This window comes from Mytilus californianus, unplaced genomic scaffold, assembly GCF_021869535.1.
Source record: "Mytilus californianus isolate M0D057914Y unplaced genomic scaffold, xbMytCali1.0.p SCAF_9, whole genome shotgun sequence".
Lineage (NCBI taxonomy): Eukaryota > Metazoa > Mollusca > Bivalvia > Mytilida > Mytilidae > Mytilus > Mytilus californianus.
Window position 1 is genome coordinate 88,045,239 of NW_026262745.1, and position 15,753 is coordinate 88,060,991.

At 31.7% G+C, this 15,753-nt stretch overlaps 1 protein-coding gene across 2 annotated transcripts; it reads right to left on the reverse strand.

Annotated features, from left to right (window-relative positions):
* Window positions 1-16: 16 nt before the first annotated feature.
* Window positions 17-13,041, reverse strand: LOC127715403 (uncharacterized). 2 transcript variants are annotated; one of them, XM_052221438.1, is made up of 2 exons: window positions 12,994-13,041; window positions 17-870 (listed from the first exon to the last, which is right to left on the reverse strand). In XM_052221438.1, the coding sequence occupies exons 1-2, from the start codon at window positions 12,998-13,000 to the stop codon at window positions 17-19; spliced, it is 861 nt and encodes a 286-aa protein (XP_052077398.1). In that variant the 5' UTR covers window positions 13,001-13,041. The 2 variants fall into 2 exon arrangements, with proteins under 2 accessions (XP_052077398.1, XP_052077399.1); XM_052221439.1 differs by lacking the exon at window positions 12,994-13,041 and adding an exon at window positions 10,906-11,024.
* Window positions 13,042-15,753: the final 2,712 nt, after the last annotated feature.

The following is a 15,753-nucleotide window of genomic DNA, read 5'->3' on the forward strand; positions in this document are numbered from 1 at the left end:
AAAATTGGATATGACGTTATCTGGTCTCCATATTGAAGGTGGAAATTCCTGATATCCAAAACAAAATTGTTTTCATGAAATATGAACAAAGTAATTCTTTACAATCTAAGTCGATACTTATCACATCTTTGAGAAGAATTTTCAAAAGTGCATAACATAGTAATTGCGTGTGTGTAAATGTATAGATCAGACGTTTTTCTCCAACGGAAAACGATATTCTCCATTCAAATTCTTCTTTGGTTGATCCTTGGATACCTTTTGCTACAAATAGAACGCCTTGTTTTATAATCGACTGTTTAACATTGTGTCCAGGCCATCCGTTATTTGATCGTGTTATCCACGGTTGTGCTTGCGTTATCCATGATTTACAATGTAAATAAGGTGCAGTGTCGTAAACCCCATCTTCGTCGGATATACACGGTCCATGAATGATCGGAGAAGAAGACTTATTCAAGAAAATTTGTTTTATATAAATGTTTGAAAGGTAGTATTTACCTCCAATCTGTACACAAAAAACTAACGGGTTAAACTCATCAATATGTATCAAACGTAACAGGGTAAATCCGGGGTCTGTATCGTCTGTTTCCATGGTGAAATATGTTTTATCAGGGTTGCAAGGAATGTTTATGGTCTCACAAACCTCAGTAAATGGAATTTTTTTCATCAGATCTATATCACTTCCTCGCATCTCCAGTCCTTCTCCAAAACTTCCACTTGTGATCCTTCCCTTATCATCATTGCCTGGAAGATTGTCTCTGACTGTATGTACCATTCTGATTGTTTTAACGTGCTCCTCTGATCCGACAATATTTAGACACATATACCTATATAGAGCTATTGACATGATTGATTCGTCTGGTGTTGCTTGTTCTGAAAAAAAAAAGACGGATATAATTTAATGACAGATGTAACGTTACTTACACAATAATGTCTGATACTTCCAGGCAAATAATAAATGGTTAAATACGCTGTTATTTTTGTTTCCCTTAATTTATCAACAAATCTTCTAACCTCCGGACGATAACTTGAATATCTATATTTGCAGCTTTACCATTAAACTGTAAGACGTATTTGTGTATCGAGTTTAATTCAACACAAAAAAGACACAGTACACGTATCACCCTTATAATAGAATACATCAATATATCATGTTGACCTATCACATAACTTGGTAAACGAGTAAACATCTCAACGAAATTCAACCTCAGATCAAACAAGACATCTGTATATAAGGAGAACTGACAAAAGGTAGACACTGACACAAAATGGATTTAACTAGGCGAACATTATCCATAGTGGGCCAAGGCTCCGTGTTTGAGGTCGTACTTTGACCTTTAATTGTTTACTTTTTACAAAATGTGACTTGGATTGAGAGTTGTCTCATTGGCACTTATACCACATCTTCTTATTTCTATGATCAAAACCTGAAGCTCCTATAGATTGTTCTGTACTAAAACTGTCACACATGCATGAAGAAAATACCAAACATGTAAAAGATTTAAAATAAATTATGATATACCACAGGGTTCTTTCAAAACAGAGTAAACAATTTAAATGTAAATCATTCTTTTCAAAACAGAAGGAACAACGACCTTGCAAATATGTATGTTCTCATCCCATGGTTTATATGATAGTACGTTTTGAAGCTAAGGACAATTGATATATTACTAGAAAATCAATGACGAGGATCGAGATTTTAGACAAACGCAGAACATGTGGTCGAATAAGAATAGCATTCAAGTTTCAACTTTCTAATCAGTGGAATAACAAAAGGTACACACGGGCTTGCTGATATTGCCATCATGTCGTCCTACACGGCATGAAATTTCTCGATTAATGAGTTTAGATGTTCCCAAATCTATGTATAAATGAACTGGTAGAAATGGAAACGAAACCATTTTACGAGAAAAAAATACATTAAATTTACGTGCTCATTGATTCACTTAAACGAAAAAGCGTTATCTTAAAGACTGAATATTTGTGTCAGACATTGTAGTGTTGGGTCCGTCTGAAGAGATGTTCATTTGGCATGTTTGGATAAACAGTATTGAAATAATTCAACCAACAAACAACATTCAAAAGTTTTGAAGCGCGCATGATTCCCACTTTTGTTTCTTCCGTAGATGCACAATGGCGGACATCACGGTTTTGAAGTGTTTCTATTCATTTAATATAAAATCTATTGCCATACGTTAGGATGATGTTAACTCCAATATATGTTTAACTTGATTTCATTAGAGAATGTAGTCTAGTGGTTGTCAAAGAATTCTGTCGAACATAACTGTTTGTCATTTAATTTTAACTCAATTTTTAAACCGTTATATACAGACTTTCCTTATAGATTTTTAAACAATAAATAGGTTAACAGACTGTATTGATATTCTTTTGCATAAGGTCGATTTCTATCAGGCGCAGCAGATATGGTTGGTCGAACGATTCTCTAGTTATATATATATATATTTGCAAAAATAAATGGAATTATGGTCAGTTATTGTTGATGCGGTCAGGAACCTGATGGTCAGTAGTTGTCGTTTGTTGATGTGGTTCATAAGTGTTTCTCGTTTATCGTTGTTTATATATATTAGAACGTTGGTTTTCCTGTTTGAATGCTTTTCAACTAGTCATTTTTGGGGCCCTTTATAGCTTGCTGTTCGGTGTGAGCCAAGGCTCTGTGTTGAAGACCGTACTTTTACCTATAATGGTTTACTTTTACAAATTATGACTTGGATGGAGAGTTGTCTCATTGGCACTCAATCCACATCTTCTTATATATATATATATATAAAATACTAGTTTACTATGTGGCTATATAGATTTACATAATAAAGTGCAAATATGGTCAGTTTTGGTTGATGCGGTCAAATAATTTTGTTATACGAGTCAGACTGAGATATCAAAACTACTGATTTTTTTTTACAATTCAATATTTGGAATTGAAAGAGGACATTCAAAATTGGTGCGGACACTCAAAACTACTGAACTGTTTTTACGATTCAATATTTCGAATACAATGAGATTATGCTGGCATTCTAAATTGATACAGACAAAATTTTGTAATCATTGTGTTCCAATATTGCTGTCATCTTTATTATACAATTCATCCAGTCATAGACTGATTTACTATGCGGCTATATAGATTTACAAACTAAGTGCAATATGGTCAGTTTTGGTTGATGCAGTCAAATAATTTTGTTATACGAGTCAGCCTGAGATATCAAAACTACTGAATTTTTTTTAACGATTCAATATTTTGAATTAAAAGAGGACATGCTGGCATTCTAAATTGATGCCGACAAAATTTTGTAGTCATTGTGTTCCAATATTGCTGTCATCTTTATTATACTATCCATCCTGACATAGAAATATTACTGATTTACTATCAGGCTATATATATATATATATTTACAAAGATAAATGGAATTATGGTCAGTTTCGGTTGATGCGGTCAGGAACCTGATGTTCAGTAGTTGTTGTTTGTTGATATGGTTCATAAGTGTTTCTCGTTTTTTATATATATTAGACCGTTGGTTTTTCCTGTTTGAATGGTTTTACACTAGTCATTTTTGGGGCCCTTTATAGCTTGCTGTTCGGTGTGAGCCAAGGCTCTGTGTTGAAGACCGTACTTTGACCTATAATGGTTTACTTTTACAAATTGTGACTTGGATAGAGACTTGTCTCATTGGCACACATACCACATCTTCTTGTATATATAAATATATATAAAAACTGCTAGTTTACTATGCGACTATATAGATTTACATAATAAAGTGCAAATATGGTCAGTTTTGGTTGATGCGGTCAAAAAATTTTGTTATACGAGTCAGCCTTCGATATCATAGCTACTGTATTTTTTTAATTTTATCATTCACTATTTTGATTTAAAAGAGGGCATGCTGGTATTCTAAATTGATGCGGACAAAATATTTTAGTCATTGTGTTGCAATATTGCAGTCATTTCTATTATACAATCCATCCTGAGATAGAAATAATACTGATTTACTATGAATCTATATATATATTTACGTAATAAAATGAAATATGGTCAGTTTTGGTTGATGCGGTCAAAACATTTTGATATATTTGAGCCAGTCTGATATGTGAAAACTGCCTGATTTTGGTTATGATTTGATTACTTGAATAAAAGAAGAACATGCTTGAACTCTTTATTTTTGCAGAAAAAGACATATTAGTAAGCCGACCATAAACATGATAAATATCAGTAACTGTATGTACACCAATATTGATTTCAGTTTTCATGATTGTTTTTTACGATCTATTTGTTATTGGCATTGTTTATCAATGTTATCTGATAAACAAGTTTCTCTAATTCTTCGTCAATTTATCCCTTTCTGCACCCATTGTATAAAAAAAAAAATTAATCAACGTGTGGTTCGTTTGATCTCAGTTCTTCATTGGTTAAAATCCGATTATGACGTCGAATTTTCTTGCTTTCCTCTGAATTTCCTATTGTGACGGCATGAAAAAAGGCGACCATGCCTGTAACGTCACATAGAAAGAACACATCTTTTTGCAGATCATTCGAAAAGAAGGAATAAATTTGCCTGCGTATTGTTTGAAAATCATTAGAGAAACAGATTCCACCACCAAATCTCGTGTAATACGATATTTATCCACTCTCGACAGTTAAATTTTAAATATTTAAAACGCTCGGCGAGCCTCGCGTTTTAAATTTGAAAATTTAACTGTCTCGAGTGGATAAATATCGTATCACACTCGATGCAGTGGTAGAATCTATATTTATAAGATTAATGCTTCATTTTAAAACCGATCAGAACTTATAACATTTTATATAAAATACATGTATTTACGACTTAAAGAATTTGATATTATTGGAATATATATTCAATCCCCGTTAACCAATATCGTTTCTGATTGATTAAAAGGCAGATCACGGAGAAATTTGTATAACAAGCAAAGTTTTATGCGGACTTTATGTACAAATACATGTATTCAATCTGTAAAGTTTATATCAAGTAACAAAGCAAGTAAAATATCCACTGCTACCGTATAAAGAAGAATATATGTACATGATAAATAGGACATAACTATTTCTTAGGTCGGTTGAAAACAAAACTTTACAACAAAAGAGATGATTTCAGCTTCCCAATTGTGAACTTTCCATTTCTATGTAGCAACATTCCAGCAGCGCCAGCATACGGAGTATATATCTCCCAATTGATACGATATTCCCGGGCTTGTATTTCCTATCATGATTTCCTTGATAGAGGATTGCTGCTCACAAGGAAGCTATTGAACCAAGAGTTCCAAATGATGAAGTTGAAATCATCCCTTTGTAAATTTTACGAACGCCATCACGAGTTGGTTGAATGTTATGGAATAACCGTTTCACAGATGATATCGGATATGTTCCTTATGTCGAAACTACAATACCCTTCCCTTTTCACGAATGTGACCTACCGAATTAGACTATTTACCGGATTTGTAATAAAATAAGCAACACGACGGGTGCCACATGTGGAGCAGGATCTTCTTACCCTTCCGGAGCACCTGAGATCACCCCCAGTTTTTGGTGGGGTTCGTGTTGCTTAGTCTTTAGTTGTCTATGTTGTTTCATTTGTACTATTATTTGTCTGGTTTTTTTTAATTTTTGGCCATGACGTTGTCAGTTTGTTTTCGATCTATGAGTTTGACTGTCCCTCTGGTATCTTTCGTCCCTCTTTTAGCTACATTTCCATGTGTGGGGTATATAGATGGCGTGCCCCTATAATACCAATCAAACTAGCGGTCACTGTGCATTTGTACTTTCTGAAGTATAACGTTAAAACTGACCCTTTGTAAGAAAATTGTAAAAACGTTGTTCATTATGGCGAACATTATCTTTATAAGCAATTTCAGAATAGTACACACATTATTGATTATAAAAAAAGCTCTTGACACAGTTGAATTTCTCTAATAGTTTAAAGCAAAATCAAAATGTATATATTAGCACTTAATTAAGAAAACAGTATTAGTAATCCTACAACTACCTGTACGTCAACAAGTCTTTGTTTAGAGCATCTTTAAAAATGAAATTCTGTCAGTTATACATGTTTGGAGATTTCAACCTCATCCATTTCAACATATAAAACTAATAATGGTAAGCAGCGATAACCGAATAAAACACACATTTTTATTTTTAAACGCTAACTTTTTTGTTTTCTTATGCTGAAGCTTGTGAATACACAGTATGTAATCCTCTGTTTCAAATTGAAACGAAGGAATACTAATGCAACATCAAGCCAACAATAAATAGTCTGGAACAAGTTATTTTTGCTGAATTAAAGCAGTAATCTTGCATCACATTTGAACAAAAGTAATTATTTGAAAGTAATTGTGGCATGGGAAATAGTGTGACAACACAAATATTCCTCAAAATTAACAGTGTATGTACCTGTGATGGATGTAGTAATGTCAGGTTAAATATTTGTTGTCAGATGTTCGGAGTCCTTGGGTTTTTTCCTACGATACAGAGTAAACTATTTTGTCCCATATCACCCACTTTTCTTTTCATAGAAGACTTCAATAGCTTATAAAAGGTTATTATCAAAATTTAAGTAGAATCTATATTTCTTTGCTAAAGATTTGAGACTCTGGACACTACTAAATATAAGGTAACAGTCCGATGCAGCCCTTTCTTGTCATTTAAAAAAAATCAAATATCTCGAGAAGCAGAACCATAACCTATCAATATTTTTAGCTTATTTTGTTTCTTAACTAATGCTCCTAAAGTATGTATTTAATTACTAAACCAAAAGACAGATTTTCTTTATCTATATGGCAACTTTGTGTCATCAAGATGATGAGCTATATTGACAAATCAATTTCAAACATTGGCAAATAATGATGAACAATGTTCATATATAATTCTATTTAAAATACAAAAGTAGCAAATACCAAAACATTTATGTCTAAACTAAAAAAAAAACAATATCTCTTTGCAACATCAAATTAGAAAAAAAGATGCTAACATTAATAAGTTATGAAGTTGAATTGAAATAATATATAACTAAAAATAGAAATTTTAAAGCATATAAACACAATCAGTGTCAAATATTGTTGTGAAAAGATTCAGTCGGAGAGAAAACATAATTATCTTACCCCCATACAGTCAACCAAAGGATCAACGGTTTCAAAACAGCAACAGATTTACCAAAATTGTGTAATATTATTTATTATATAATACATCAAAGTGATACAATATTATGGTTGTTCCAATATTATTCTCCTAAGAGCATTGAAATTGCATTTAAAGGATGTAACAAATTGAGATTATTTCCATTCGTGCTACGTGTGCTAGTGGTGTTAAAGTTAAAAGAACGCAAACAAACGATAATCAGTTTGTTGTTTTTTCACCGTTCGTCATTTTACAATTTTTTTCTCTCTTTAAAATGATAAATTATGATATACCTTAGATTACCTCCGTTATTTCTAGTTGGCCTTTGTTACTGAGTCCTTAGTAACAACCTCATTTACTAAATTATAGTTGAGGTGTTTCCCACGGTTTTAGTTTGTTACACGGATTTGATTTTTGCTTAATCAAATTATGACTTTAACAAAGCGGTATACTTATATTACCTTTAATCATCACCACTGGATCGGAATCTCTGCTGGTTGACAGTAATGTCTCCAAGGATTCTACAATTCCAGTAGCTTAACAGCAATGAATACAAGTAGAATAGATAATATTATACCAGATGATACGTCGCCCAGGATAAAAAGATGTCGATCGGATGTTGTCAAGGACACAACAACACCGATTATATCAGGTGCCCTATGGATCATCTTTCTTTTTTTTAACAAATATTTTAATTCAAACATTGCCTGATTTATAATAGTCCGAGATTACTCTGATGTCCAACGGCTGTTTTGCCAGACAAGCTGGGGCCGTGGGACGTCAGAGCTCGTCCCATATAAAATAAAGGGTGGCAGGTAGATGGAACTTACATAAATGAAGAGATAAATAAAAAATTATCAAATTGATACCCGAATTATATAATTCTATGGCCGTTAGTCGGCACCAGAAGCGACGAAGCAGCGCATATATTTTGGACGGGCAAATGTCCACTTTTTGATATGGGACGAGCTCTGACGTCCCACGGCCCCAGCTTGTCTGGCAAAACAGCCGTTGGACGTCAGAGTAATCTCGGACTAGATTTATAAATACACAAGCCTTCCAGGTATGTTTAACAACATCATTTGACCAGGGAAAAAAATCAAGAGAGTTTAATCTCCAATAGTTTTACAGATTTAAATAACTAGGACAATTGTTTTTACCTAATAAGCATCATTTTGATACATAACCATTATCGTATATCCGTTTCACTGACTACACTGTGTTGATTTTACATTAACTATATCTTTGAATAATAAAAATGAGAGTTATAAATTGAATTGGAAATAATTGATGTAAATGTCAAAAAGTAGAAGTTACACTGTAATATACGTATGGATTATAAAAGGATAATTACACGTAGTAAGTACTAAAGTAGTATGAAGCATGATATCTGAGGTAATTAACTAATATACATAATATGCACAAACATAGATTCAAACATCGATTACAATAAAAATATTAGTCTTCTTTCTGTCAAAAATTACTAAATATTTTTTCACCAAGTTTACCCTAAGATACAATACGATTATTACATATGGAATTGAACACACCTTTAGTTATGGGGAGTAGAACTAAGTATATTTTCCTATATTTTTTTCGATAAAGTGTTCAACTTATGCTCTGTATATATACTTTATATCCGAGCGTAGCAAGAGTAGTTTTAATTCGTATTTCATGTGCAATTTCAGCAAAGCCTGTAAAGACTGCATTTTCAGTTTAATTTTATTGAATTGGCATTTATTACGTATTTTCCAAATAACCCATTTAAAATAAAGTATATTTGCGTTAACAATTGTATTATTAGAATTATCTGTACAGATTCCTAATAGAATAATTTTTTTCAACGAGTGCCTCGTTATCTATTAAGTTACAAAGTTATAAATTTCTGATAACTGTTTCTATCAATGGTTTAACATTGTTACATTGATAAAATAAATGCTCAGTAGTTTCAATATTATTATTTTCATCACATAAGTGACATTTTCCGTTTGACTTATGCATTATTTGCAGTCTGTTTTCAGTATATATTATCCTATGTATACATTTTCATTGACATTCTTTAACTTTTCTATTAATATCCATTTCATTGAGATTTAGCCAATTTGTTTCCCAATTTATAAACTCGCTATACAAATTTTCCCATTTTGTTTGACACTTAGTGGTCTCAGTTCTGTTTGTGTGTAATTGAAGATATTTTAATATCAAATCTTTGATTTTAACAACTTTATTATCTAGATTTATAAATTCGAAACTTTCAGAAATTTAGATTTTGTGGCTTTATAAAGTGCGTTGAACATCGTTATTTTTTAAAATCAGCAAGAGTATTTGTGGTATGGAACTTTTAATTCGTGAGTATTCCGAAATACATTTACATTAGCTGTTTGTTGTTGATATATTTCATTGCATGATATAAAATATTTGGTATTACCGTCCCATATATCACCAATAGTTTTTATTTGACTTTTTGAAAAAGAAGAATAGAATAAAGATTTGCCCTGAAATAAAATATTTGAGTTTCCAAATAATCGCTATTTCTTTACATTCAAAAACTTTGGGAGTTTAAGCTCATTTTATTTTTTCCCTGGTCAAGTGAGACTTTTAAACATACAGGGGTCCCTAGTATGTGTCCTGGGCTACTTAGGTATTTATATATCGGGAAATGTTTCAATAAAAAGTTTGAATACAGACGTAGATACTCTTTCTGAATGGATTAAGGCATTAAGGTTGTTGATATAAATAAGAATTAAGAAACTGAATGTGTCTATTAATACCTATGCTACATTAATCTTTAAAGACCCAAATGTTGCAAAACACTTGTCCAACCTCCATGACAAATATGGTGTTGTCCCCGCAGATAAAGCCCCAAACAATATTGTTTTTGTGTGTAAATCCCATTACATAAACTGCTTGATAAATGAATTAGGTATTGACAATTCGTTTGGAAACTCACCATATACCCCCACGACACTTACTAAAGAGGAAATCCTGGATAATGATAGGTTTGTTGTATGAACCTAAAATGAAGAACTGGATCTTCCATCACTGTATTTGATACCTAAACTACACAAGTGTCCTTACAAACAACGGTATATTGCTGGGTCTTCCAAGTGCTCCAAGAAACCTCTTTCTAAATTATTAACATCAACTTTATCAGCAATCAAAGCCGGGCTTCCAAATTATTGTGAAACTACCTGTTCTAGAGGTGGCGTGAATCAGATGTGGATACTGAAAAATCCCAAAGATCTTTTAGAGTACGTACAATCTAAGACTCTTTCATCTTGCTGCTTACCCTTCTGGAGTACATGAGATCAGCCCCAGTTTTTGGTGGAGTTCGAGTTGCTCAGTCTTTAGTTTTCTATGTTATGTTTTTTGTACTATTGTTTGTCTGTTGGTATTTTAATTTTTAGCCATGTCGTTATCATTTTCGACTTATGAGTTTGAATGTTCCTCTGGTATCTTTCGCCTCTCTTTTACATCTGTTAAGTGAGAAATATCCTTTGTGAGCCCTGTCAATTTTGACCACGATTGTAAAGCGCTTTTGTAATAATGACGTAGGGGTTTGATATAAAGAAATGTCAGAACATCTACACAGATAAAGTTTATCGGCAAATTTCTTATTATATTTTTTTAAACCAAAATTTACCTATTGAGTTCCAACCTGAGAATAGCTTGTGTAATATCGAGTATAACGGTTTGATATATTTACTTTTTATCCAACTATTCAAATTTACCATCCCCTTGCCCACCTTTTTAACATCTAAACAACAAACCTTACGGTCTACATGATTCACTTTACCATCCCAAATAAAATTCCATATTATCTCATTCAAATCTGTTTTGTATTTTTCTGGTATGCCTCTTATTTAAGAATTTCCTAACTCATAACCAGACACTGAAATGATTAAATGTTTAACAGTAAGGACTTTTCCAGAGTATGTCAATGTTCTACTCTTCCAGACGTGTACACAATTTTGTACCCTTTATAATATTGATTTCCATATTTTGTAATTGTCAATGGTATAGCCATGGGGAATACCTAGTGTTTTTATGTTATCTGTTGTCCAGTTTATTTTTTCAAAAGTAGGCCATTTGCGTTTATTTGCACAAATATTTATCCCCTTAGTCTTTTCGTAATTAATTTTTGAACCCGAGGCCTTTTCATATTTGTCATCTTAAAGGATGTAATGAAAATGACACATGTGTATTCTTCTGATTCCTCTCTGTACTAATAACACATAACCTATGTCCTGATAATAATACATCAGAATACCTAGTACAGCAAAAAGGGCAACCAGAAACTTTCAATTTATATGGAAATAATTTTGTGATTAATAATATGCATATCTCTTTATATATTTTGAATGAATTATACTTGTCTCAAGGGTAGATCTTTATTTTACTAACTTGACTAAATGGAATTAGTTTCTGAATGAAATCAATTATAAAATTATTTAAGATTTTTTGTAATTACTGTGCACTTGTATTTTGACCATCGGGACTCTTTATTTGTTGTCATTTAATGTTATTTTGTATTGCATGAATAGTCATCTTTTTGTAAATCACTGTTGTTGTTGTACAAGTACCTTTTCAAATATATAAGGAAATAGCTCTTTGTCGAAATCTTTAGTGTTGGAGTGAATTTGCTGTAACCGCCTATCTCAATTGAATGTGAATTTTATTCATATCAATTAAATATTAATTATATTTCTCTAACAGAAAATATTTACTTGTATATAAAAGACAATTAATGTTGGATAAACAGAAACACACGACGAACGTTTAAGAATTTTTAAGTCATATAGTGTTGGATCCTGATATATACATATTCCTGTTTGACCAGACAGTTACTACAGAAAACAAATCTAGAGCGCATGATTCTTACTGCTAACATAATACAAATCTTTTCTTTGGCTGATGAACAGAATTAAGTTTTTGTTCATTTCAAAAGTTCAGATTAGAGAGCATTACATGCAAATGGAGGATACGAGTAACATTTGTCAATCAAAGACCTTAGCTACTGAACGCCAAAAGTTTAAATTGTCAATAATAAGATTGTACTAGCACACACCCGTAACTGAATTAAGTACCCACGCCTTACTTTTAGCCTGGATTTTCAGTATTCGTATTGTCATCTGATAAAGTCATGTAGCTTATAAGCTGCATAGTTTTCTCAATCATCAAAATCTTTCTGTTTGAACCCGTCCTGGTTTTCTTAATTTCCATTACGTCCAACGTGTGGAGGTGTGCCTTTGCTAGATACAGATACAGAATACAACCGGAAACTACATGTACACAGAATACAACCGGAAGCTACAAATACTATTCGTATTTGTATCGGATTCGACCCGGAACTTGTTAATTATTGGTAATATCAATTATGTGGAAAACACAAGGGCCCGGAATGGTGTAATTTTTAATCAACACTATTGTCCCATATTAGTTATATAAAATTGAATTATATGATTCGTTGTTTTAACGTCATGCCGGCTAACAAATTGTACCTCGTTGTTTTAGTATTATAAATACTGTAAATTCAAAAATTAATTGGAGGTTTTTATTAATGCGAATAATGCGACTGAAAGAGTATCGCATTAATAAGAACTCGCAATCTCATATCTGATACTTATAACTGTATGTACATTTTTCTGAAATCGTAATAATTAATCTCGCATTTTAGTACTTTCTACAAAATTCGCAATAGTAAATGCACGCAATAATTTCTGAATTTACAGTAGTATAATGTCATATATTTGTAACTGATAAAAGAATAGCATACTTATGCATGTTGTATAAAATCAAATATAAAATAGTTCAAATAGATATTTAAGAGAAAAACAGTGTTGTTTAATAGTATTTACCTGCCATTTTGTTATACACTTATTGTTGACCGGGATACGTTGACGGGGATTACCCCAGCACATCTAGTTTCGTTTCTATTTAAAGGTATTTAGAAATCGATTTTTAAAAACAGATTTATCCTACCATGACTGTGTTTTATTCAATAGTAAGTTGTTATTATGTGTATTTATGTGTGTTACACAGAGATGGTATATTTGAATAACGTTTCCAACTAAAATATGTCGTAACTGTCTTTTCCGTAGCTTGGTTACATTATTATATTTTGGTTTAATATTCTTCATACTTGATACCAATGAAAAATCACTTACAGTTTTGAGTTAATATTATTTGTCCAACATATCTTCTCTTACTTAACCATATGATATTTATGATATTGTTTTTCGTAAGATTAAATGTATGATATGGTTTATCATCCAAATGAGTTATGGCCGATATAGTTAATATATACTGTCCAAGTCAGGAGCCTGCAATTCAGTGGTTGTCGATTGTTGCTGTATATCATATTTGTTTTTCGTTCTTTAATTTGTAAATAAATCAGGCCGTTAATTTTCTCGTTTAACTGTTTTACATTTGTCATTTTGGGGCTTTTTATAGCTGACTATGCGGTATGGGTTTTACTCATTGTATATCATAGTTGTTGATTTCTCTGTCATTTGGTCTCTTGTGGGGAGTAGTCTCATTGGCAATCGAACCACCTCTTGTTATTTTAATAAGGCAGCGTTTAAAAATCAATCAATTATTATAATTGCATTACACAGTATTAAGGAATACTTCAAAAGTTTGCTTTAAATTATAACGATGATGCGGTTATTAAAACCATTTTAGTTTTTTTTAAGATGTTGCACAAACATTAACAATACCATTATTTTGATTATACACAAGATGCAATAGAATACGAAGGTCCAAAAGTAAAACCAAACCCGTACACGGAATCAAAGCTATGCACGAGGCAGATACATTTATAAATTTAAATTGATTTCGAAATTTGATAAAAGCTGATTTGAATGAAACCAGTATAAGTTGTATCGGCTCTAAAAATTTTGAACTTTGAACTATTTTGGCCTTGACCATTCATTTTGTTACCCAAGGTGAAGTAACAGTATATGTGTATTGTTTTTTTTATTTAAACATGATAAAGTGATGGTGTACGAAGAATTTCAGCAGATTAAGTTAAGAAATATATTAGTTTACAAAGGTATTGATAACATTAACTTCATACATATAGATTCCACCACTGCACAAGTGTGCTACGATATTTCTCCACCAGGCTTGCCGAGCTTTTTAATTAATTGAAATTTAACTCTGGAGAGTGGAAAAATATCGTCGTGATGAAATCTGTTTCTCTGATGATTTTTATCCTTCCATTAAAGATTTGCAGAAAATTGTGTTCATTATATGTGACGTCATCAGGCATTGTCGCCTTTTTCATGACGTCACAATAGGAAAATTAAGACGAAATCAAGAAAATTTGACGTCATCATCAAATTTTTATCAATTATTTGCCGAGAACAGATATTTCACTAGGGAGAAGAAATATTTTCTCACACCAATCAAGAAATGTGAAAATAGCACAAAAATTTGAGAAAAACTGTTAAAGTCTATAAAAAGTCATATATGGAATGATTGTATAGTACTGACACCTAAAGGAATGTTTACTTGTTACTACTTTCATACTTATTATAGCAATTAAATTTATTTACAGTCGTATTAATAATTTTACATACTTTTTTTCACCAATTTAAATTAAAGAGCAGTTACAGAATTTCTTTGCACTTAAAAGGAAGAAATTTTTATTTCACCTAAATATTTCATTAGCTTTTATAAATGCATAAAAGTACAAAAAACACATCATTCAACCATGTTTATCTTAAAAGGACAAAATACAACACTATAATAGACACACATATTTGTTCAATCGAAGAATAAATGTGAGAATACACACGAAACAAGCAAAGAAACCCGATATAATTATACAACGACAGCAATTAGAAATGAAACTAAAAGGGGAATATAGCCATTTGTGCTTAATATCACAAAACTACAAAACAACATTTTTATAATACAACATATTCAATGTGTATGGTTCAAAAATAGAGTTAATATGCTTCTTTATAGAGTCGCCAGTCACACACAAATGATTACTGTAAGAGATGTCAATTATTTTTTTTATGATGTAGCAATATTTTAAGTACCATAGATCTACTCCAACCCAACAAATAGTTTCTCTCTTTTCATTCATTGTACTTAGAATAAAACTTATACTTATGAACACACACCTGGAATGCTGTAAACTGTATCACAAATAAACGACGCATGTCTATTTTTTCTCAAAGTTTGTATAAAATGACAATATCGTTTACTAGTATATATTATCAATGCTACTGAGTATACATGCAGAATATGTGATTTAGCAATCAATTATTAATGTTTTCGGGTCAAATGGGACTAACATTCATGATGTAGGAAAACTAATTTAACTATAACTGTGTAAGATAAAAAAATAGTGTTGAATTAAGAAAAAAATGTCCTTTAGTGAAATTACTTTTCTATTTATTCAAGCCTAATGTAAATCAAATAAAAAATAATAATTGAGGTTTAAAATACGATAATTATAAATAGATCGCTATGTGGTTTGCGAAAATATATTGCAAATGTCTGGAAGATGACTATTTCGATTTATTTTTTTGTTTTTACACAATTAGAGATGCGTACATTATTTTCAGACTACCGTCTTCAAAAACCGCATTTAGAGGGCCCAG